This window comes from Trichosurus vulpecula, chromosome 1, assembly GCF_011100635.1.
Source record: "Trichosurus vulpecula isolate mTriVul1 chromosome 1, mTriVul1.pri, whole genome shotgun sequence".
Taxonomy (NCBI): domain Eukaryota; kingdom Metazoa; phylum Chordata; class Mammalia; order Diprotodontia; family Phalangeridae; genus Trichosurus; species Trichosurus vulpecula.
In genome coordinates, this window is record NC_050573.1 from 283,544,086 (window position 1) to 283,568,015 (window position 23,930).

Below are 23,930 nucleotides of genomic sequence, written 5' to 3' on the forward strand. Positions count from 1 at the left end.
TTTGACTGAATCCAAATTTTACAGAGCAAAATCTTTTAATTAAAGGATTAGTACTTAGTAAAGGCAATCTCTGAATGTTTGTAGTGAAAAAACAAAACACATCAATAAAACTTTTAAAAAACGCATATACCTAACAGCAATAATGAAAATAATGGGGTTGCTCTTCTATATGATGGTTTTATTAGTTGCTATGCCTTGACTCTAGCTCTGTTTTCAAGAGACATGTTTCCAGGAAGTCAGCATCATCTAGAGGCTTCTTTCTTTTCTAGGAGGCTCGGTCTCAGAATTCCTTTGCTTGTCTTCTTTCTTACCGCAATACTGTTGCATTCTCTGTGCCACAAACTTCTGCTTCTCTATAATCCCCGTGGTTTCTTTTCTCTTGGAATGATTATGAATAGGGAGGAGTTTTAGGGCAGATCAGGCTTTCCTCCAGGGAACTGGAACCTTTATGAATTTGATCAGCTTCCTCTCTAATATCTTAGCACTGGTCCTCTCAGCTCTGTGTTTTTTTTTAAATAATGGCTAAGAGTTTGACTCAAGTAAAGGACTACCCTGCCATTCTTGATACAGGCCAATCAAGGCAAGGGTACTCATTCATACTTTACCAAGAAAATGTTATCAAAATCAGAACAGAATCTCAAATGAGGTGTTAATAAGGATGTTTATATTTTCTATTGGAAGACTCATTCAATCAAACCTCATCATTTAACTTTGTTAATGTGGACCAGGCTCTTCCTGGTCACACAGTCCACATTTGTAGAAGTTTAGGGATAGAGAAAGCTATGCTGAAGCCTCACTTTCCTTTTCTAAAAGACAAAGAACTAGATTTACTCTGGAGTCATACCAAACAATAGTAACTGCTAGAGGAAGCAAATTTTTTTTGATCAAAGAAAAAAGGGATGATTTATGTCTGTGGTTTGTGTCAAAGGGCCAGAAGGAACATATATCCCTCCACCCTTACCTCTTTTTCCTGAGGAATTCCTAGGAACCATACTTACTAATGCCTAGTGTTAGTACCAAGTTAGTACCAAGATCTGGGGGGAATAATGTGGGCCTGACTTAGATAGGGGACCCTGGGAAATGCCTATTCCTGAAAAGGTGAGGGGGAGGAATGAAAACTTCCACCAAAGCATATCTCTGCTGAAAGCACTTCCTGCTGTCATGGAATTAATCATCTAATGGGGAAGAAAATATGTAAACAAGATACATAGAGGACAAATTGAAAATAATCACAGAAAGAAGGCACTGAAATTAAGGAGGAATGGGAAAGTTTTCTTGTAGTAGGTGGGTCTTTAGCTGAGACTTGAAGGAAGCCAGGAAGTGAAGCTGAGGCAGTAGAGAGTTCTTGGCATGGGGGGCAGCAAGTGAGAATGTTCAGTTGGAATATAGAATATCCCATGTGAGGAAGAGGAAGGAGGTCAGTGTCAATGGAAAGCAGAATACCTGTAAGTGAGCAAAGTGTAAATACACTAGAAAGGGAGAAGCCAGGTTAGGAAGAGCTTTAAAATCGGAACAGGATCTTACATTTGATCCTGGAGATAATAGGGCATCACCAGAGTTTATTGAGTGGGGGCATGGCATGGTCAGAACTGAACTTAGGGAAGGTCAGTTTGACAACTGAGTGGAAGATGGAGGCAGGGAGACCAACCAGTATGTTATTGCAATAGTCTAGGCATCAGGTGATGCATCAGGGTGTTGGCAGTGTCAGAGGAGAGAAGGTGGCATATTAGAGAGATGTTACAAAGGTAGAAATAGCAGCACTTGGCAACCAATTGGATATGAAAGGTGAAGGAGACTGAGCAGTAAAGGATGATACCTAGCTTGCATGCCCGTTACCTGGGAAGATAGTGTAACCTGGACAGTAATAGGGAAATTAGAAAGTGAGCAGGATTTGGGGAAAAGATAACGAGTTCAGTTTTAGATAGCCTTCTCAGAGAGTTTAGCTACAAAAGGAAGAAAAAATATAGGATGAAGGCTAGTGGGGATGGCTGGATAAAGTGAGTTTTTTTTAAGGATGGGAGAGACATGAGTGTGTTTGTAGACATTAGGAAAGTAGGCAGTTGCTAAGAAAAGACTGAAGATCAGTGGGAGTGGGAATGATGGGGGGGGGTCAATGCACTGGAGAAGATGGGATAGAATGAGATCACTTGTGTCTGTGAAGGGGTTTGCCCTGTCTCAGAGTAGGACCACCTCTTCATGTGAGACATAGGCGATAGTGGTGGAAGACATTTGAATGATGTGGGATGAAGAGGAAGGGAGAAGAGTGAACTCTTGGTGAATAGTCTCATTTTTTCCAGTGAAGTATGAAACAAGGCTTTCAGCTGAGAGGGTAGGGTGGGAGATCCTTGAGAAATCTGAAGGTGAGAGGTTGGAGTTTGTCTGCTGGTGGTGAGAGGGATAATGAATTGATTAGGAACGATTGTCTTGACACATTGAGGACCCAGTTTTGATTATGTAACATAAATTTGTACTGGACCAGATATTGTACTTCTGACTTTTTCCAGTTCTCTTCAGCAGCTCAAGAATCAGAATGAAGATAGTGGTTTGTGGGAATAATCCAAGGATGGGACTTGGCAAAGCTTGATCAGCAAACTGGGGACAAGAGACTAGAATGTAAAGAATATTGTAGAGTTGAGCAAGTTCATAAAGAAGTGAATTTGAAATAATTTCAAAAATATAAAATTCTGTAAAGTCAGAGTCAATGAGAGATACCATGATGTCAGACAATAGCCAGAGATAGTTGGCTCAACTGAAGAAGAACAACAACACACCACCATCACCACCACCAGAAAACAGTGATGAAAGGAGGGAATCATCATCAAATCTCGTAAGCGATACTGTTCCAACATAGCATGCTTCTATGGAGAACTAGTAAATAGCTAATGAGCTTAATATTCCAAAAAAATATTTTATTTAATTATATTTTACAAAATTTTATTTATTCCTTTGATGTTATAAAAATAAAATGTTTGCCTCATAAAAATACAGAGGCAGCCTGATGTGGTGGATAGAGGGCCAATCATCAATCGGGAAGAGCAGGTTTTAAGTTCTGCCTTGATGAAGACTAGATGTGTTACAATGAGTAAATCAGTTAACCTTTTAGTGACTCAGACATCTCTTTTATACCCTATGGAGAAATTGGCATTCCACATGGGAGGGCAGAGTTTCTATACTGGTGAGTTCTTTACAGTGATGAAGTCACAAGTCTAACTCTTCTCTTCTAAAGGAAAACAAACTAAAATATACAGAGTAGACCTTCAAAATGTGGAAAGGCAATAAAGTAAAACAGAATGTGCATTCTATATTTCAAGAGGAAAACATGAAATACTTTCAATTTAGCTAAAAGGCATCTGGATTTTACTTATAAATAATTTCATTCCAAAATAAACTCGTGTTCCAATATGCTTTGGTTGATGGAAAACTGAATCCAACAAAACCCATCTATAATTAAATATCAAGTAAGAGGCCAAAAGTACAACTTGAAATAGCTGCCATTCTGTGCATACCTTAAATTAAGCTCAAATGTGGCTCTCTGATGGATGCATGACTTAATTGGTGTGTATGCTCCTTCTAACAATCCACACGAACACCCTACCTCCTTCCCCATATACCATCTATACTGTGGGATGCTACAGTTAAAGACTGTACAGTACTACATACTGACTATTTTTCAGTTTATCAGCTAGTCAGTGTTTACTAAAACATGGCATACTATCATCATACATGTTCCTTCAAAGCATTGGTTTCTGCTGGTTATTGTAGAACTTCCAATCAGATGCTATTTATAGACTTAATTTCAGTTAAATTCAATGAACATTTTTAAAATGTTTACTATGATAAGTTATGCTATGCATTGGGGATGCAAAGAACCAAAATGAAAAGTCTCTCTCCTCTGAGAGCTTCTGTTTTGCCAGGGGTGATATAGCATGCATACAGCAGGATTAGGGAATCCAAGAACCGAGATAAAAAGTATAGTGGAGATGATTTGAGAGATCTTTGGAGGGAGAAACAGAAACAATTTTGTCCTTGGAATATACTACAGATGGATGGAAAGGAAATGGTTGAGGATTTTCAGAAACAGATCAGAAGCCTGGCATATTGGCAAGGTAGATGATCATGATGGTGGACTCCTTCGTGTGACACTTACTATCTATGTGACCATGGCAAAGTCATTTAACCTCTCTGAGCTTGAGCCCTTATCTGTAAAATGGGGATAATGACATAAAGTACTTTATGTTAGTATATAAATAATATGGAAGGTCACTATTAATTTACTTTAATATAGCAATCAATGATAATGGGAAAAATGTAATATTTTATATTTCAAGACTACAATATGACTTTAAAAAGCAGGGTCATTCAGAGGCTCCAATGAGATAATGTATGTAAAGCATTTTGCCAACTTTGAAGTGTCAGTTATGTAAATGTCAGTTATGTAAACACCAGTTATTATTATGTGACAATATCACCATCTTTATTTTTCAGAAAGTAGGATGGTGGCACATTAATTTCTGTTCCAAAGTGACTGCCAGTATCACTAACTCCCATTTTTATAGTGTTTCAAGGCACTGAATGCATAGATCATAGATGAAAGGCCCTGTCCAAGGACAGAACTGTTAATTCATTTGAGAAGTGAGCCCTGAACCAAGTTTTTTTCAGTATCCTAAGTTAAGTGTTCATTTATGTTATAGGGAAAGAACTTATTGACTTAGGGGTGAACTAAATGAATTCTAAGGCCCCTTCCAATTAGGAAATTTTAAAATTCTTGTTCATCTTCTTTGTATTCTCAGCACCCATTATCACCCAAAAGTTAATCAAAAACATATGACTGGATTGCAACACATTATAATCAAGTAATTATTTAGGATGTACAGTGTCAAGGGGCAGCTAGGAGGCACAGCAGATAGAACATTAGGCTTGGAAACAGGAAGACTCATCTTCCTGAGTTCAAGTCTGGCCTCAGACACTGAATAGCTGTGTAACCCTGGGCAAGTCACTTAAGCCTGTTTGTCTCAGTTTTCTCATCTGTAAAATGAGCTGGAAAAGGAAATGGCAAACCCTTTCAATATCTTTGCCAAGAAAATCCTAAAATGGGGTCACAAAGAGTTGGACATAGCTAAAACCACTGAACAACAACAGTATTGAGATCGTTATCAGAAATTATGAGTGGAAAGAAAGACAGGCCAGTCAGATAGAGTGCAGTTTCCTTGCAAGGTCAAGAGAAGAGAAGGAAGACCTTCAAATCTGCTTTCTCATGAGTATTCAAAGCATGAGCTCTAGGGGCACCTAGGTTATACAATGGATAGAGTGCTGGCCCTGAAGTCAGGAGGGCCTGAGTTCAAATGTGGCATCAGACACTTACTAGCCATGTGACCCTGGGCAAGTCACATAACCCCAATTGCCTCAAAAAAGAAAAAAAAAGCATGGGACAAAATGTTTCCTACAAATAATACATTTAACCAGTTTCTTCCAGGTGTTGACTTCCTCCCTGCAAATACTCAAACTTGGGGTTAAGATTTTTTGTGACATCTTCAATATGAAGTTCCTCTAGTGTGACTTTTCTGATAAACTTGGTGGTCTATTCTTCACTGTAAAGCCTTTGCCACAATCATGATTCTCATGGGATTTCTCCCTTGCATGCTTTCTGATGTCTATAAAATGCACATAAAAGTGTGAGTGCCAGCTGGTTCTGCTGCACTCACCACATATACTTGTTTGGTTGGCTCTCTGTGGCATATTTATATGAGGGCATGGACAAGAATTATAAAGAATGGGCAGGTATGGATGTGTTGAAAGCTGCATTGTTAGAGTGAACATCTGGAGTGATGAGATCATAGACCCATTAGAGTACATCAGAGTTATCATAAACCCTAACTTTTAACACATACTTAGTAGAGGTTTGTTGAACATGCTTGTTAAATTCCATGATTTTCTACCCCAAAGTTCTATGCCTTTCACATACAGTTGTGAAAAAAGATTTAAAAATATAGAGGTCACTAATAGTTGTATTTGCTCCTTTTTAAAAGTCAACTTTTAGCTCGAAAGAATATTGCTTTTTAAAGTCATATTGTAGTCTTGAAATATAAAATTTTATATTTTGCCCATTATCATTGATTACTATACTAAAGTAAATTAATAGCGACCTTCCATAATTCTTTTATTCCCTTTCTTCAGATTCTGCTCACTTTACCTTTTCTCCCACCCAAATTGTTCTTCTCCCGTCTGAAACTGAGTTCCAGTTGACAGGCACAGGTCATGTACATTATTATGATTTATCCATAATATTCAATACTCTGCAGTGTTTTCTTTTTTCTTTTAAAGACCAATGCTAAAGTCCACTCCAGATAGACAGGAGACCTTTCTTGATTTCCCCTGACTTCCCTTATTAAGGGCTTGCTAAGTACTAGACACTGTGATAGGTGGTTGGTAAATAAAGACAAATCGAAATCAATCTTTGCCCTTAAGGTGTTTCTATTCTACTGGACAAACAGGGACGATACAACATTTTGAAAGTATACACATGATTTTTTGAGGCAAGAGAGTACAGTGCTAACTAGGACAATCAGGAAAGTCTCAATATAAACACTTCTTTGTTAGATATGAGGTTTAGCTATAACTTCTTGTAATACCTTCATCTATTTGGTCCTCATGACTGACCTAATTTAAGCCACTAGGCACTCAACATGGGTACCTTATGCTATAATAGCCAAACTTAACATAGTCTCTAAGCTTCCCTTTCAAACACTGCCAGAACACAGTGGAATGAAACAGAAAGAACAGAGGCAAAGCACCAACGAGCTGCACCGCAGGGAGAAGAGAGCATGGCAGGTAGCATTTTATTTCCTTTTCTAAGAAAACCAAGAAACTCAGCCAATTAGGCACCCCTTCTTGGGCAGGAACTTTTCAAAATGATTTTCTTTGCTCTGGATCCTCAAGTATTTGTAGAAGTTTAAAACCTTGTAAATTATGAGACTAATAGTCCCATTCTGTGGTAAGAATATGTAGTAGAACTTTTGGGCAGCTAGGTGGCACAGTGGATAGAGCGCTGAGCCCGGAGACAGGAGGATCTGAGTTCCAGTCTGACCTCGGACACTTTACTAGCTTTGTGACCTTGGGCAAGTCACTTCACACTGTTTACCTCAGTTTCCTCAATGGTAAAATGAGCTGGAGAAGGAAATGGCAAACCACTCCAGTATCTTTGCCAAGAAAACCCCAAATAGGGTCAGAAAGAATCAGACTGAAATGACTGAATAGTAGAGACTTTTAAACAGGTTAGTGTTTGGTGAGCATTAAAATCTACTCCACATGCATTGGAATTTTTTTAGTGCATTAAAAAGTAGAATAATGATTGTCGATTATGAAAGGAATGCAACATCCAGAGCGAAGAAGCAGGTGTTCACATTCTGGTGTTGGGGAGAAAGAATGGAGCGGCATGAAACAAACAAACAAAAAAATCACTGCAAAAATTGAAAGCATGAAAATGAGAGGAAATACGTGGCTAAATTGTTTGAAAGACTCTCAAATTCCAAACCAACTATCCAAAAACACTGTAAAAGCAATAGACTTGACTCTATTTCTAAAAACAGAATGGAATGCCAATCAACCAAATTAACAAGAATTTGTTAAGCATGTGTTATGTGCTTATCCCTGTACTAGGCTCTGGGAGTCTACAGACATAAATAAAACAACCTTCCCCTCAAGGAGTTTATAGTCTATTGGGGGAAACTACGTGTGTATGTGTGTCTGTGTCTGTGTGTAAATAGATACAAAATATCTATAAAGTATGTGCTGTTTTTTTTTTTTTTTTGTTATTCAGTCATTCACTCATGTCTGACTCTTCATGACCCCAATTGGGATTTTCTTGACAAAGATACTGGAGTAGTTTGCCATTTCTTTCTCCAATGGATTAAGGCAAAAAGAAGGTAAGTGATTTACCCAGGGTCATACAGCTAGTAAGTGTCTGAGGCCATCTGAACTCAGGTCTTTCTGACTCCATGCCTGGCACTCTATCCACTGAGCCACCTAGCTGCCTATGTGCTGTCTTACAATCACCTAATTTCTCAAATATTATCAACTCCCTATTAAACTTATTTGTTATTAGCTTTCTAGTCTAAACAACATTTTCCTCAGCATCTAAAACAGTAGCAAAACTTAACCTTTGTCCTTTGTCCTTAACCATTTTTGTGTCATGGACCCCTTTGTTAGTCTGATGAAACCTGGATCTCTTTTCAGAATGATGTTTTAAATACACAAAATATAATACCTAGGATTAAAATCAAAGCAACTATGTTGAGATAGTTATCAGAATATTAAAGCAGCAAGTTCCAGACCTCATGTTAAGAACCCCTGGTCTAGCCGTAGCCAAAATGGACTTTTTGCTTTCCTTCACACATGACATCACATCTCTCGATTCTGTGTCTTTTATGATGGGAAAGCACTTCTCTCTCAACTCTGTTTTTTAGGATCTCTGGTTTCATCTCAAAAGTTTCTTTTGCTTTTCTTAATTTCTCCAGATGCTAGAATCTCCCCCTGAAATTACCTTGTATTTATTTTGCACATATTTTACATGTGCACATACGTCTATGTATCTATATAGATACATACACATGTGTACATATATATATATATGTATATATACAGACACAAACATTGTCTCTGAGGGCAGTGACTGTTTCAATTTTGCTATTTTGCTTTCTACTCCCAGTGCTTGGGAGTTGCTTTAAAAGGTGCTTGTTGAATGACTAATCTATCCACTATACCAGTCTCACTTGCCTCTAGACTGTTCTTATGAATGTTGGGTTGTTGTTGGGAACAAATGGTACTCTTGTACTAACAGCTCATCCATCAGAGAGGACAAGGGGAAACAAACTTGTTTAAGAAGATCTGAAGTGAATAAATAACTTTAATTCTGTCTTGAAACGTCCTTTTATTTAGGATTGGAAGGAAGAGAATTGCTGGCAGCAAGGAACGTTTGATACTTTCAGGGTGAGTAAATTAATTCTTTTAGTACATTTTTACAATACTACATAGAGCAGCTAGGTGGTACAGTGGACAGAGTGACAGGCCTTTCTTATCTTCCTGACCTCAGACCATTACTAGCTATGTGACCCTGAGCAAGCCACTTAACCTTGTTTGCCTCAGTTTCCTCATCTGTAAAATGAGCAGGAGAAGGAAATGCCAAGAAAACCCCAAATGGGGTCATGAAGTCAGACACCTCTGAAAAATGATTGAATGACAACGTTCATTTTCTATTTTTATAGAGGCAGTCAAGGGAAATACCAGTTTAGAAAACCTCATAGACATGGATTATGGAAAATTGTGACCAATTTGGCTTTGTAAAACAATGGAAAGCAAAGGAAGGGATAATAAATCTGTGGAGAACTTTATATGAGACCCACCTGAGGTAACTCCAAAAATATTTACAAGTGATATTGGAAAAACGCAAGAAACAGACTAAAAAATGGAACAAATCTGTATATAGTTCTTTATATAAAAGCTATTTTCAACCACATTGAACTCTAACACTTCAGGCCTTAATGTAATTTGTGAGTAAGTAGAAAAAGCAATAAAGATGCAGATGGGAAGGGCTACTAGAATAGACAAAGTTCCCAAAGAAGAAATTTGTATTGGAGGCAGTCTTCAGCATGTTGTCAATGATGACTTGCGCAGGATGTAGTATAAAACAGGCATGTCAAACTCAAATAGAAAGCGATCCCTGTGGAATCATACTGACTTAGAAAATCACAAATTAACATTATCAATGTCATAGTGTATTTTTATTTATTTTGTTAAACATTTCGCAATTAGATGTTAATGTATTTTCACTCACCTATGGCTATGAGTTGGACACCTCTTGTGTAAAATACATCACCCAGGAAATCAATCAATCAATTTATTAAGTGCCTAATTTGTGCCAGGCACTGTGCTAAGTGCTGGGGATACCAAAAGAGGCAAAAGACAATCCCTGCCCTCAATTAGCTTACAATCTTATGGGACAGACAACATGCAAACAAATATATATGTATATGTATATATATATATATATATATATATACATACACATACACACACACACACACACACACACACATATATATATATATAGCAAGCTTTATACAGGATAAATAGAAAATGATCAATGGAAGGAAGGCACCAAAATTAAGAGGAGCTGGGGAAAGCTGCCTGTAGAATATGAGATTTCAGTTGAGACTAAAAGAAAGCCACAGAGGTCAGTAGGCAGAGCAGAGGAGGGATGGGAGACAGCCAGAGAAAAAGCCCAGAGTCAAGAGATGGAATGTCTTGTTTGTGAAACAGCCAGGATGCCAGTGTCATTGGATTGAAGAGTACATAGCATGGACTAAGGTAAGAGCACTGGAAGGTTAGGAGAGGGCTAGGTTATGTAGGGCTTTGAATGCCAAACAAAGCATTTTGTATTTGCTCCTGGAGGCAATAGGAAGCCGCTGGAGTTTATTGAGTAAGGGTGTGGCATGATTGGACCTGTGCTTTATGAAAATCACTTTAGTGGATGAATGGAGGATGGACTGGAGTTGAGTGACTGGAAAAGGGATGGCAGTCACAAAGAGTGAGGAATAATGGATGGATGGGCCACTGGTTTCTGGTTCATTGGGTAGAACTTTTATGAAGGATTTATGGGAAGACATGAACAAAAAGATATGGGTTAGTGGCAATCTTCACTGCTGAAAGGGGGTACTCATATTGATGATATCATAGGCCATTGAACTAATTTGCAGCATAATGTAGTAGAAAGATTTTGTCCTTGGTTTTAATCATGGTTCTGCCATTAATAGCTATGTGACTCTGGGCAATTTACTTAACTTCTCTGAACTTCAGTTTTCTCCTCTGTAAATTGGGAAGAATAATACTTTTGCCACCTATATCTAAAGGTTGCCGTGATGATTAAATCCTAAAAATGCTGTATATATATGTGAACTATTATTTTTATCGTTTAATAGCTGAGTACACTGAAAGGGATTTTGCTTCTTATAGTACATAACTCTGTCTAGAGTATCAATAAATTAATAAACATTTTTTAAGTGCCTGTAAAAGCTGGGGATGCAGAAAGGGACAAAAGACAGTCCTGACCTTAAGGAGCTTGCAATCCAATGGTGGAGACAACATGCAAACAAATATGCAAAGCAATCTATGTACAGGATAAATAGGAAATAATTAACAGAGTGAAAGCACTGGAATTAAGAGGTGTTGGGGAGGGCTTCCTGTAGAAGGTGGGCTTTTAGTTGGGACTTAAAAGCAGCCAGGGAGGTTAGTAGTCAGAGAGGAGGGAGAGTAGTCTAGACATGAGGGAGAAGTGAAAATGCCTGGAAAGGGAGTGTCTTGTTCTCGGAACAGTCAGGAAGCCAGTGTCACTGAATTGAAGAGTGTGTGTTAGAGAGTAAGTTGTAAGAAGACTGGAAAGGTAGGAAGTGGCTACATTATGAAGGGCTTTGAATGCCAAACAGAGCATTTTATATTTGCTCCTAGAGACAACAGGAAACCACTGGAGTTTATTAAAAACCTAGAGAGATGAGAGTATCAAGGAGAAGAGAGTGATTAACGGAGTAGTAATAAAAATGCAGCTAGCTGTCAAAATATTCAAGGATTGAAATACTCAATTCAGGGATTGAGTCACTTGTTCCTACCTTTCTTCCCCAGCTTTACCAGGCTTTGAGAAATCTGTTTTGCAATAGAGAGTGTAATGAAGAAAGGAAAACAGAAAACCTAACCTAATCAATCTCAACAATTGATTCTTAATCCTTGCCATCCCTCACACTGGTTTTGGAAAATGGTACATCAGTTTTCTGGATTAAGAGCAAAAATTGTTCCTCTTTGTTGCTTGGTTCGATTTGGGCTCTACAATAGTGTTTTCAGTTGTCTATGTGCATGGTTTGGAAATAGTTTTTGCCAGCATATTCAGGATCAGTTAGTATGCAAAATAAACAACATATCCTTGTACCTTTCATTGTAACAACTGCTATGAATAGGTGTATAATTTGCTAATTATCTGAAATTTGAGGTAATTCATTCTAGGTCTTGAATATTGACTCTGCTGGGAAAATCTAAATGAATCAAAAACTGAAAGAAGGAATTGAGGTAATTATCAGCTGAGACTACAGCTGAAGCAAAGGCCCAAAGTGGAAAAATACATCAATAAGACAGATAAGCTCAATAGAGAAGGAAAACCAAATGGAAGTGAGAGACTTCAGTGCAACCTGATAGGGAGAGTTTACAAACAAAAGAGTCTAACTTTACACATACATCATTAGCTGGCCTGATAGAGTTACTTAGCTAATACTATCTGTTAACTAGTGAAATGGGGAATGGGTGGGGATTCAAAGGATTGATAGTAGAGTCTTTAAGCTCTTGGTTCCCACCTGCTGGAGACAGATGACAATTTTTATCTGACAGACTCAGGGCAGACAGGGTAATGGAAGGAACACTATGCTTGGGGTCAAGGCATCTGGGTTTGAGTGCTGGCTCTGTTCCTTACTAGCCAGGTTACTTTGGCCAAGTCACTTACACTCTATTAGTTTCGGTTTCCCCATCTGTAAAACTGAGATAATGATGCTTGTGCTCCTATCAGATATTCTGTTTTAGCTGAAATTGCCTGGTTTGCACTCCAAGATTCATTGCACTTCAGAGGAAGGATGTTGATGGCTAATGCAGAAAGGTATGAGGGTTTAAAAAAAGGACTAAGTTGAACATGATGGGGAGAAGAGAGGAAATGATGCCTTGTTAGCAAAGACAGGTAGTTGCCCTCTCTAACTGCCTGGGTCATACTTCATTATCAAGGCAATTTATTCCCTGCCTTGATGAGGGAAACATCCTGCCCTGACTTGCCCCAATGAAAGGGACAGAGAAACAATTGAGGGAGCAGGACTTGAGAAACCAGTTATAGTCACCTGGGAGCAAAACCCAGTACTAGATTGACTGCTTGAGTCTAGTCCATTTTATTCTCCAGGATAGACTTGTTGGGTCTGAGTCTGAGCTTCTGAGTCACTCCATACTAACCCACTAAGGAGGTTTTGCCTTGAGTAGAAAAACCTTGGGTGATTTCCCATTCTGTGCTTATGATGTCATTCTCCTCATAATATCTTTTTAAGGTAGGACTAGAGGTCCCTTTACATTTTAGAAGGGAAGATGAAAGCACAGAGGGTGAAAGGAGGTTGACTTTATCCTGGTAATATTGCTTTCTGTATGTCTAAGTTTATCTATCCATGTATCTTATGGAAAAACAGAGGACACAGCCTTCCGAAAACTTCTACAAGCCTGACAAAGGAAGGTGGTATTTTCGAATTAGTGTGTGGAACATTATGGTCTGAATGTTATGGAGCCAAATCTGTTTTCCACAAGAGGATTCAGGTTCAGACTGAAGCCAGTCTTTCTGATTGATTTCAATTGGGTAACACCATCCTCTTGAGGCACAGTAGATAGAGTTGCTAGGCCTGGAGTCAGGAAGACTCATCTTTCTGAGTTCAAATTTGGCCTCAAACACTTACTAAAACTGTGTGACCCTGGGCAAGTCACTTAACCCTGTTTGTCTCAGTTTCCTCATCTGTAAAATGAACTGCAGAAGGAAATGGCAAACCACTCCAGTTTCTGCCAAGAAAACCCCAAATGGGGTCATGAGCACTCATTCACAATTGAAATATGACTGAACAACAATCTTCTCAGGTCACCAGGCCATGTATAATTTTGGATGTCCAATGTTTGCAAGATTCTTTGCCATTATCAAGGTTTTAGTAGAATCAAGAAGTCAAAATGTCTAGAAAAACTCTGAATATAGCCAATACCACAAGAGAATAATATTGTGAATGGCAGAATGGTGTAAGGGGAAGAGCACTGGACCTGGCAACAAGTCATTGCTCTGACAATGACCAGATAAGGGATTATGGGCAATTCTCTCCAGAAAATGTGAGCTAATGGAGCGCTAGGATTTTATTTTTTGTCTTCATATTTCCAGCACCCACCACAGTGCCTTATACAGTGCAGGCACCTAATAAATGTTGGGTCAATTGAATTGAACTGATAATCATCAGTGTTTTCATTTGCAAACTGGAGATGATAAAACTTGTACCACCTGCCTCAAAAGGTTGTGAGAATAACTCTTTGTAAAATGCAAACTGTGATATAAATGGGAGTGCTGCAATTGTGTCCATAAAATATTAAAAAAACAAGCAAAATAAAAAAACCACACAAAGGACAGTCTTTAGCACATTCAGCAGAGTTTCATTAGTGACTTTATGGAAAGACATGGCAAGAAACTACCAAAGAGTGGGAAGGTATGGAGAGGTTGTTATCTGCACTGCTGGAAGAAGTCAGAAGGCTATTTCCTTATTTAAAAGAATCCTAGATTGTCCCTTTCACCTATTAACTAATTTGTTATTTCACCTAAAATTTTGGGTTGACTTTTGGAATAAGTGGCTCATATGTGGTCAGGAGTAGTTCCAAAAGCAAAAATAATTCTGGAAACCAAAAACGGCCGTGTTTTGACAGGATCTCCTTGCTTCCCTTCTGGCCTCAAATATGATACTATTCATAAGTTTTTCCTCTATTTTTTTATGTATTTGATTTTCCTAACTTTAAGACATGCATATATGTTTGTCCTTTCCACACATTTTCTATCTTCCTTTAAAAGTTATTTTTAAAGTCTTTTTTTTTAAATAAAAGTTGGACAGGCTGTGATCTGCATTGGTGGAAGGGGTCTCCATGTGGTAGAGACCATGGGCCCATCAAAGTATAATGAGAAGCCAGAGAGCTATTTCCTTATTAATAGGAGTAAGGGTTACATTAGAAATAGAGACAAAAATAAAATTGCCTGTATAAAATTGTTAATAAATATTCCCTGACTGACTGGTTGACTATAACTAGAAAGAAAGGTTTGGCAGCTTTCATCAGTGTGGCAGTATAAACATGGTTGAGGTGAGGATGATAAAATTACTCAACCAGATTTAAATCACAAATTAGTTCCTGCTCTAGTTATTTCTATGACACATATACATCATTCCTCCCACCTTTTACATCTATGTTTAAATGATCAATTTTCAGAATTTGGCTGACAGACTTAAATCCTTGGTCCTAAAATACATAACACACACATACATCTATCCTTATTTCCTTTGAGACTCATGACAGAGACCCCATGTCTGCGCTTTTCTATATCAGTCTTGCATAGACTAGAAAAGCAGCAGAGGCTCCTGCTGGATTGCTAATGGGCTTGTCACTCTGAAGTGTGAAACCCATGGACACCTTGTGATCCAATTTCCAATTATTTCCCAACTTACCACACCAGTTCACCTTCCAATTACGATTAGCATCCACTCCACGGCAACGGAACCTTGAGTTTCTTGACCTTGTTTTCCTCCAAAATCGATCCTAACCTCAATTAAGAAAATAGATGAAGAAAAAGAAAATCTACAAGTTATTCACATGTACAATAGTAGATCAACTACTCAATTAATTTCAGATCTTATGCATGTTTTTCTTTTTCAGCATCTAAGAAACGAGCCAGTGAGGCAGTTAATGGAGAAAACATTGGATTAGTAATCAAGAGATGGAGGTTCTAATCCTGGCTCCTCTCCTACTAACTATCTGTGTGACTCTGGTCAAGTCACTTTTCCTTTCTTGGCCTTCTCTCTCAGGGAGTTGGACAAAATTCCTAAATGCCCTTCCAGCTCTAATAGTCTATGTCCTATGATTTATCCAGTTTCCAGTGGAAAGACAAAATGGCTTACATTGGTCCAGCTAAAATGGTATCCATCAACATTAAAAACAGGCATGATGTAGAAATAGAGGTGATTTAACATTTTCCTCATGGCAGGATCACTCCGATATGTCTGAAGAGCCTAAAAGACAAAGAATGAAATTCTTTTAAAGTTCAGCACAAAAGAAATGTCCAGATGACAACTAAAAAAAGATATTATAAGAAACTAAATGGGAAAAAATCTAGTGCATTCAAAAAATATCCAATCATTAACACCAGTGGGTACAGGTATCACTGAGGAGGGTGGATGTGACCATACCAGATATATTTATCAATACATCTAACCCTTTCTCTCTGAAGATGTAATCAACCACACCCTGTCATAATAACTAGCTTATTTGACTCCTAAGGGCAATATAATGTACCTTTAGGTCCATGTGTTTCTTTCTTCTGCTGCTTTAGGGGATTTACATTAAATGAAAAATTAGAAATATAATCCCAATTGCCCTGAGCTCCCAATTAGGAGATTCCTAACATTTAAGCAGAAGTTTGGCTCTTTGCTTTAATTTACGTTTCTATTTATTGCTAACTATCTACTGTTCTCTTTGTGGTTAAAGCAAAATTCAGGTTACTGGAAACATTCAGGTGAAGACACAGCAGCGTATATTATAGTGTCTTTTAATAGACAAGCACTGGGAGGGGAAGTTGGGGAAAGATCAGAACTTTTCTTGGAACTTTCTTCAGTTACTGAGGGTGGGTACAGCTGGTGGTGATGGGTTCCCTCGATAGCCCTTCTCAGTCTCTCCCTTCTCAGCTGCAGCTCAGTTCTTTTTTCTCTTTCCTTCTGCCTGTTGTCCCTATGCTAATAATTCTTTTCAGTTTAACTCTTGAGGTTCTGACTCCTTCCTTGCTCTCCAACAATTTTTCTCTTCAACTCTCTTCTCTGTTTCCCTCTCAGAGTCTTTGGCTGGAATGGCTCTCTGTCCTCTCCACTGTCTGATGTTCAGATCCTTGGGTTCTGAATTGGCGTGCTGTTTTATACAAAACTGACAGGGTTGGGTGAGTTTTTTCTACCAATCTGAACACAAATCCTGTGTGGCCTCATTTCTCTTCAAGCAACAGTATTAAAGGACTCCTAAATTGATCAAAGATTTTTAATACATTTGTTTAAAGTGCATTTGTTTATTTCAAAAGAGATATCTTTGTTCATGCTTAGTTTATCCCTCTGATTTGTTGACTTAATGGAGAATTCTGGGCTCTCTATAATTATTGAGGTAGGGATATGGGATACCCCTCTTGAAGTAGCTGATCATAAAAATATAAACCAACAAAAGATTTATTCACTTCATTCATTCTAACCTGAGACTTTTGTCTCATGCACAAACTATTCTGCTTTGCACCTGCTGCTCCGACTGGTTTCAACTCCATGGAACAAGATGTCCCTACACTGGGTACCACCTGGAATCTTCCCTCCAGTCCCCACTTTCCTGTCTCCTTTTAGATGTTGTCTCCCTTCATTAGACTGTAAGCTCTTTGAGGGCAGGGATTGTCTTTTTTATTAGTTGTATCCCTATCACTTATCACAGTGACTGGCACATAGTAGGCACTTAATAAATATTTATTGGATTTAACTAACCACAGGTATGTAAAACATGTTAAAATAGGACAGCTAATTAAAAGATCTTAGAACTTTTGAAAATGTGTGCAGAAGTAAAGTAGGACTACGTCGTCAGAAGATAAACACTTATTTGATGGTCTTCAAACTTGAGATAGGAAGCTTGATGGAGAGTATTTTGGTGAGGATTCAAGAGCTGAGGAAGGAGTGGAGGCAATTTTGCTGTGAAACTACAATACAGATCACATAAGCAGAGGGAGGATACTGTTGATGCTTTTCTAATGCAGATGACCAAAATGAAATAGAAGAAAGGTATGATAGTGATATAGTACCTAAATTACCTTGCTAAAATTTTCATCTCTGATAAAAGAAGCAACACACAAAACTGCTGTTCTAGAAGTCATTTTACCAAGGAAACATTTATTAGTGAGGAGATAAAGTGACTATATTATCTTAAGTTTATAATATGCAAAGAAAGGAATCCTAATAATCAGATAGGAATGCTAAATGTCAAAGAAGAAGAAATTTGGAAAGATAATGGGTATAACCCTATGACTAGAGATTCTAAAAGAGAAGACGTCTTAATGCTAATCTCTTGTCGTATGCCTTCCATCTTACTCCTTCCTGAATGTTCCAGATCTTTGTGCTGGCAATTATCATCATCACTCATGAATCTTCAATCTCTCTCTCTCTCTCTGTCTCTCTCTCTCTCTCTGTCTCTCTGTCTCTCTGTCTCTGTCTCTCTCTCTGTCTTCTCAGTTTTGGGCCCTGAACTCATTTCCATCTGTGCCTGTTCCAGATATATGTATTGATATGTTAATTCCACTGATGGCGCATTCATCTGCATAAGTATCCTGGACAATTGGCATTTCTTATCCAGCTAGTTTTCCCTGCATGAATTGGTAGGTTGATCTTGTTTTGATTAGTGATATTGATGAAGCCTTGGAATGTTCTTAGTATGGGTGGATGCAACCAGAATAATATTATCCACAAATCAGAGTACCTGGAAGATGTCATCATTTACAGACTAGACATAACTCATCCTTCTACATTTGGACTTCATGTAAGACCTTTCCATTACAATGGTGAACAACGTTGGATATTATTTATTTTTTATTTTTCAATTGATGTTAATAAACTGAGGGTCATTGAGCCAAAGTTATCTCTGTGGTTGCATTTATCAAGGAATCTTGTATGATTTTGTAGGGGGCTCTAGCCAGGTCATATAGTAAATCCCTCTCATTTACATACAATCAGAATAAGGAAGTATCCCATAGGACAGCAGCACAGTAGAAAATTTAATCTATGGAAAATCAAGATTATAAAATAGAGGAGTGGGAGAGGCCAGAGATATAGTCACATAGGGCATGTTGAGATCCAGCTTTTAATAAAAAGGAATCCCAAGAAGAGGCCAGCTAAATGGTGCAGTGGAAAGAGCCCCAGACCTAGAGTCTGGAAGACTCTTCTTCCTGAGTTCAAATCTGGCCTCAGACACTTACTAGCTGTGTGACCCTGGGCAAGTCACTTCACCCTGATTGCCTCAGTTTCCTCATCTGTAAAATGAGCTGGAGAAGGAAATGATGAGCCATTCCTGTGTCTTTGCCAAGAAAACCCCAAATAGGATCACAAAAAGTCAGACAAGACTGAAATGGCTGAATAACAACAGTAATCACAACTGACCTGTAATGACCCTCATCATCAACCTGCCAGCTGATGCTATCAGGATCTAGGGCTGGCTGTTTTCTGTTCAGTTGTCATCATGTATCCTTAATCACTAATGTATCTCTATATTTTTTATGATCTTAACGAAGGTATGTCTAGTACTCTTGAACTTGGAATGTGTATTTGAACAGAATCTGGAATCTGAGGCTCTGTGGGAGAAATTAAGATTATAACATGAATGTGTTCCTAGCACAGTTGTATGACTGTGAATCTCAAAATACCATGATGTCCGGACTCAGCGTTTTAAACTGACCCAAAGGACAATCCAGAGATATAGGGGTTTGGGGGGGCAGGAATTTCCTTCTATTTTATACAAACAAAATATGGACATATTACCTAAAAACCTACAAGATAGAACTTTTAAAGTAGAATTTTTGCAAAGTTAAACTCTTAGCTTCTCAAAGGGCATCAACTTCAATAGACTGGTTCCTTGATGAGGCATAATCCAGGATATGGCAGGCAACTAATTTCTGAGAACAATAATTGTGTGTTTGTGTGAGGGGAGGCTGGGGGGGGAGAGAGAGAGAGATTGAGAGAGAGAGAGAGAGAAGAAGAAGAAGAAGAAGAAGAAGAAGAAGAAGAAGAAGAAGAAGAAGAAGAAGAAGGGAGGGAGAGGGAGAGGAGGAGAGGGAGCCATTTATATAAATGAATAAGAGATAAAATGAAAAATACATACTTCTTCTTAGCATTCTGATTCTAACACACCAAGAAACAAAAAATTCAAACAAGTACAGCTCTGTGGCCTAGTCCCAGGTGGAGAGACTGTGGATATGGAGTGAAATGCACAAACTCAGGTCATCTTTTCTTAAGTAGTCAGACAACCCAATAAGCAAACATTTGAAAGTTAGGACACCAGACTTATCAAATATCTGGGGGAGAGAAAAAAATGCTGTAGCCTTGGCCTTCTACTATTCTCTCTACCTGGTCATACTTTGCTTATTTGTTTCTTGAAGGAAATGGTAATAACAGAGCTTTTTTTAGGGTCACAAAAAATGAAGCTACTTTAAGCTGCAATGTTGAATCCATAACATTCCTGAAGGCTGAGTAATGGCTCAATTTGTACCTAGGAGCCATTAAGGGCTAGGAAATAGTCAGTATATTAAGCTTGTGAGGGACAGTATGTGGTTCCTGTTTTTCTACTTCTTTGGAATGAATACAATGAATTACCAATTCAAGGATAACGAAGTGCCCCAGACAACATCAGAGAACTGAGTTACAAGAGGGACTGGATCTGGAGTGCCTGTGGTTGTCTGATGAAGCTTGCTGGCATAAACGAAATTCCTTAATCTGTGAGTATGCACTTTGTTTTTTAAATTTTTAGCTACTACAATATAATAGTAGCTAGCAATATTTTGGTACATAGGGAACTTCTGTTGTTGTTATTTTTGTTCTTGACCTCTTTGGGGAATATCCCCAGCAGTGAGATCTTTCAATCAGAAGATATGGACATTTTAGTCATTTTATTAAATGAATTTCAAATTGTTGCCAACAGTGGTTGAATCGATTTGTAGCTTCATCAAAAACATATTAGTGTGTACATATTTTCTTGCAGCCCCTCCAACATTGACTATTTCCATTTTTGTCTTCTTGGAAAATTTGCTGATTTTAGGCAAAACCTGTTAGCAATTTGGAGCAATCTTTCATATGGTTGTTAATAGTTACAATTTTTTATTTGAAACCTATTCATATCGTTTGACTACTTATCCACCGGGGAATGACTCTTAGCGTTATATTTTTGTGTTAATTCACTAAATACTTTGGATATCAGACCCATATCAGAGATATTTGATGCAAAAGCTTTCCCCCCACAATCGACAATTCCCTTTTTATCCTAGATATACTTATTTTGTTTGTACAAAAGCTTTTCCATATCGCATAATCATCTTTATCTTTTGGGATCACTTCCAACCCTTGTTTAGTGAAGAATTCTCTCCTCAGCCATGGTTGTGAGGCACATCTCCTTTCATTTATTTTTTTTAAAAAAAGATTTGACCTCTTATATTTAGGTCATGTGTTCTTAAGGAACTTATTATTGTATGCGGTGTAAGATGCAGGTCCAAACACACACACACACACACATACATACACACACACATGTATTCATGTGTATGTTCACTTATATTGCCAAATTGCTTGCCAAGTTTCTCAGCTTTGTTTTTGTTCAGTTATTTTCAGTTGTGTCTGACTCTTTGTGATTCCATTTGGGGTTTTCTTGGCAAAGATGCTGGAGTGGCTAGCCATTTCCTTCTCCAACTCATTTTACTGAGGAAACTGAGGCAAACGGGGTTAAGTGACTTGCTCAGGGTCACACAGTTATGAAGTATCTGAGGCTAGATATGAACTCCAGAAGAAGAGTCTTCCTGACTCTTGGCCCAGCACTCTGTCCACTGTGCCACCTAGCTGCTCCAGCAGCTCTTTTTAAATAGAGAGTCCTCCTATAAGCAATTTACATTCTTAGATTTATCAAATACTAGGCTATTGAGCTGCATTGTTTCTATTTCTTGTTTATCTAGTATGTTCCATGGATCTACTCTTCTATTTTTTAGCCAGCACTAAATAGTTTTTGTAACTAATACTTTATAATATAATTTGATTTCTACAAGTATCATTTCTCCTTCATCCTACTTTATTTCAGGATTTCACTTGAGTTTCTAGAACTTTTGTGCTTCCGAATGAATCCCTTGTCGGAGATACTATCGAGGGAGATTTCTGTTTGGGTATAGGTTGGATGACATGATCTTTGAGATCCCTTCCAATTCTGTGATTCTGCGACAAAGATCTCAGAAGAATCGCAATTGCTACTGATCTATTGGGAAATTGAAAGATGCATAGTGGATAGAAGTAGGCGGCGGCATAATAGCTCGTGCCCAAGAAATGAATGAAAAGACACCATTAAGGATGTCTGGAAAAATAGGCGAGGAGCTTATCCAGTGAAGGCCAGAGATAAAAGTGAATAGCACAAGTGCTGGACTTCCATCTATGAATTATCAGTGATCCAAAGGAAAGCCTACAGTATGTTGAATAGTCTTCTTTAGAGGATCTGTTAATGAAAATGGGTAAGAAATGAACAGGTTGAGAAGGTACAGAGGGATTGTGATCTTCACTGGTGGAGGGAACTCCCACGCTGATGAGTCACAGATCCTTTGAGGATTCTTAGAATATAACTCATAAGAACAGCATTAATATATGTGTGATATGTCATTTGATGCCACAGATATATTTCATAGCAACTTCATTTGTATTTATTTGTGCATTTGTTATGCTTGATTTAATTTATACAAATTTATACACTAATGATCCAAAGAATAACGGTTTAAAGGTAAGTAATAAGAATAGTATATAAGTAAATATTTATTACGTATTGCATCATTTATGGGAACATATCTAATCAATGTTTCTTGTATGGGGTAGAATATTTCCCTGTAAGACTGATGAGTCATTGCTTGAAATACTAAATTCATCTCGGCATTAATAAGATGAGTCAACACACAGGTACATTCATAAAATTAGACTAAGAGCTGGATTTATACACTTGAATATATACCATGTGGCTCTGAAGCTATTGGCTGACAACCCCAAATTTTATGGATTTTTATATACTTAATCCTTCAGGTCAGTCTGGGTTCCTTTGGTTTCCTACCTGATTTTCCCAATAAGATATAATTTTAAATAATATAGCTATGGGCAGTTGCTTTTTTCTTTGTTTGTTAATGGTTGAGCATCAATCCTCTATTGAGCCTTGAAAAGGGAAAATGTTCTAATAGAGATAGAGCAGGACAGTGCTGATCTAACTAGCCACATTCCTCATTTCTTTTCAACCAGAAGGTCAGAATGTGGCTTCCTAACTTTCCCATGGAAGGGGAGAGAAGGAAGCAATGCAGATAGCCTGCAGCTTCAAAGTCCTTTTCCATTCTAGCTGGATTGTTCCCACCTCTCTCAAGGATGTTTCCTGTCCAGCATTCACAAGTTCTACTAGCACCTGGAGGTGCTGACCCTGGAGTACAGGGTCATACAGAAACTTCCTCCTTAGAGGCAAGTAGTGGTTCAGTGTATATAGCATTGGGCTTGGAGTGAGGAAGACCTAAGTTCAAATCCATTCTGCAAAATGGGGATAATAATAGCATCTACTTTCTAGGGTTGTTGTGAGGATCAAATGAAATAATATTTGTAAAAGGGCTTAGCACAGGACCTGGCAAATAGTAGGTTCTATATAAATGCTTATTCCTTTCCTCTTAATATCTATTTTTGGCCTGCTATTGGGCCTTCACTCATTATGATAAAAAAGATTAACTTTACCATAAATAAGCTTTGTTTCTAGAGGATTAGTTAATGGGGGTATGCATCAGTTCACTGTATCAGATTTTCCATTCTTATCAGGACTGGGATGTATCCACCCTATGTATGGTGTATGGTGTAAACATATATGTGGTGTAAACATGACCATACTATATACTACACTTATTTTTTTCAGTTTATAAGTATCCTAGCTGTTCTTCCTTTCTATGAAAAATGAACTTAAAAACTGCTGCCTGAAGGGTAATCTCTAAGGTTTCTTCCAGCTCTAAAATTCTATGACCTTGTGAGATTTAGGTTAGAGAAAGGGAGCAATTTCTAATGAGGGTGGGTAGTGGTAACACTGGAATTCATGGCTAAGGGCACTGGTGTGCTCTGTCTGCATGTCTTTAATTAAAAATATGTTTCATCCTTGAGAGATGACATTAATGTGTGGATTCTGGTGAGATAAAAATATAGGTTTTTGTTTGCTTTGCTTCTTTTGTATAATAAAGAGCCTTCCAAGCATTTCCCTTCGGATGTAGAAGACACATTTTAGTACTTGACACAAATACTGTACATGTACATGTGGAAGGAGAGATG

The 23,930-nt window shown here is 38.0% G+C and overlaps 1 protein-coding gene across 1 annotated transcript in view; it reads right to left on the minus strand.

The window, feature by feature from the left end:
- CPA6 (carboxypeptidase A6) overlaps positions 1 to 23,930 on the minus strand; it is a 337,239-nt gene that overhangs the window by 28,552 nt on the left and 284,757 nt on the right. Inside the window, exons 7-8 of the mRNA XM_036742096.1 lie at positions 15,750 to 15,860; positions 15,300 to 15,390 (exon numbers count right to left, since the gene is read on the minus strand). Of these exons, the coding sequence (XP_036597991.1) occupies positions 15,300 to 15,390; positions 15,750 to 15,860 (202 nt within the window). The remainder of the gene's footprint in view (positions 1 to 15,299; positions 15,391 to 15,749; positions 15,861 to 23,930) is intronic.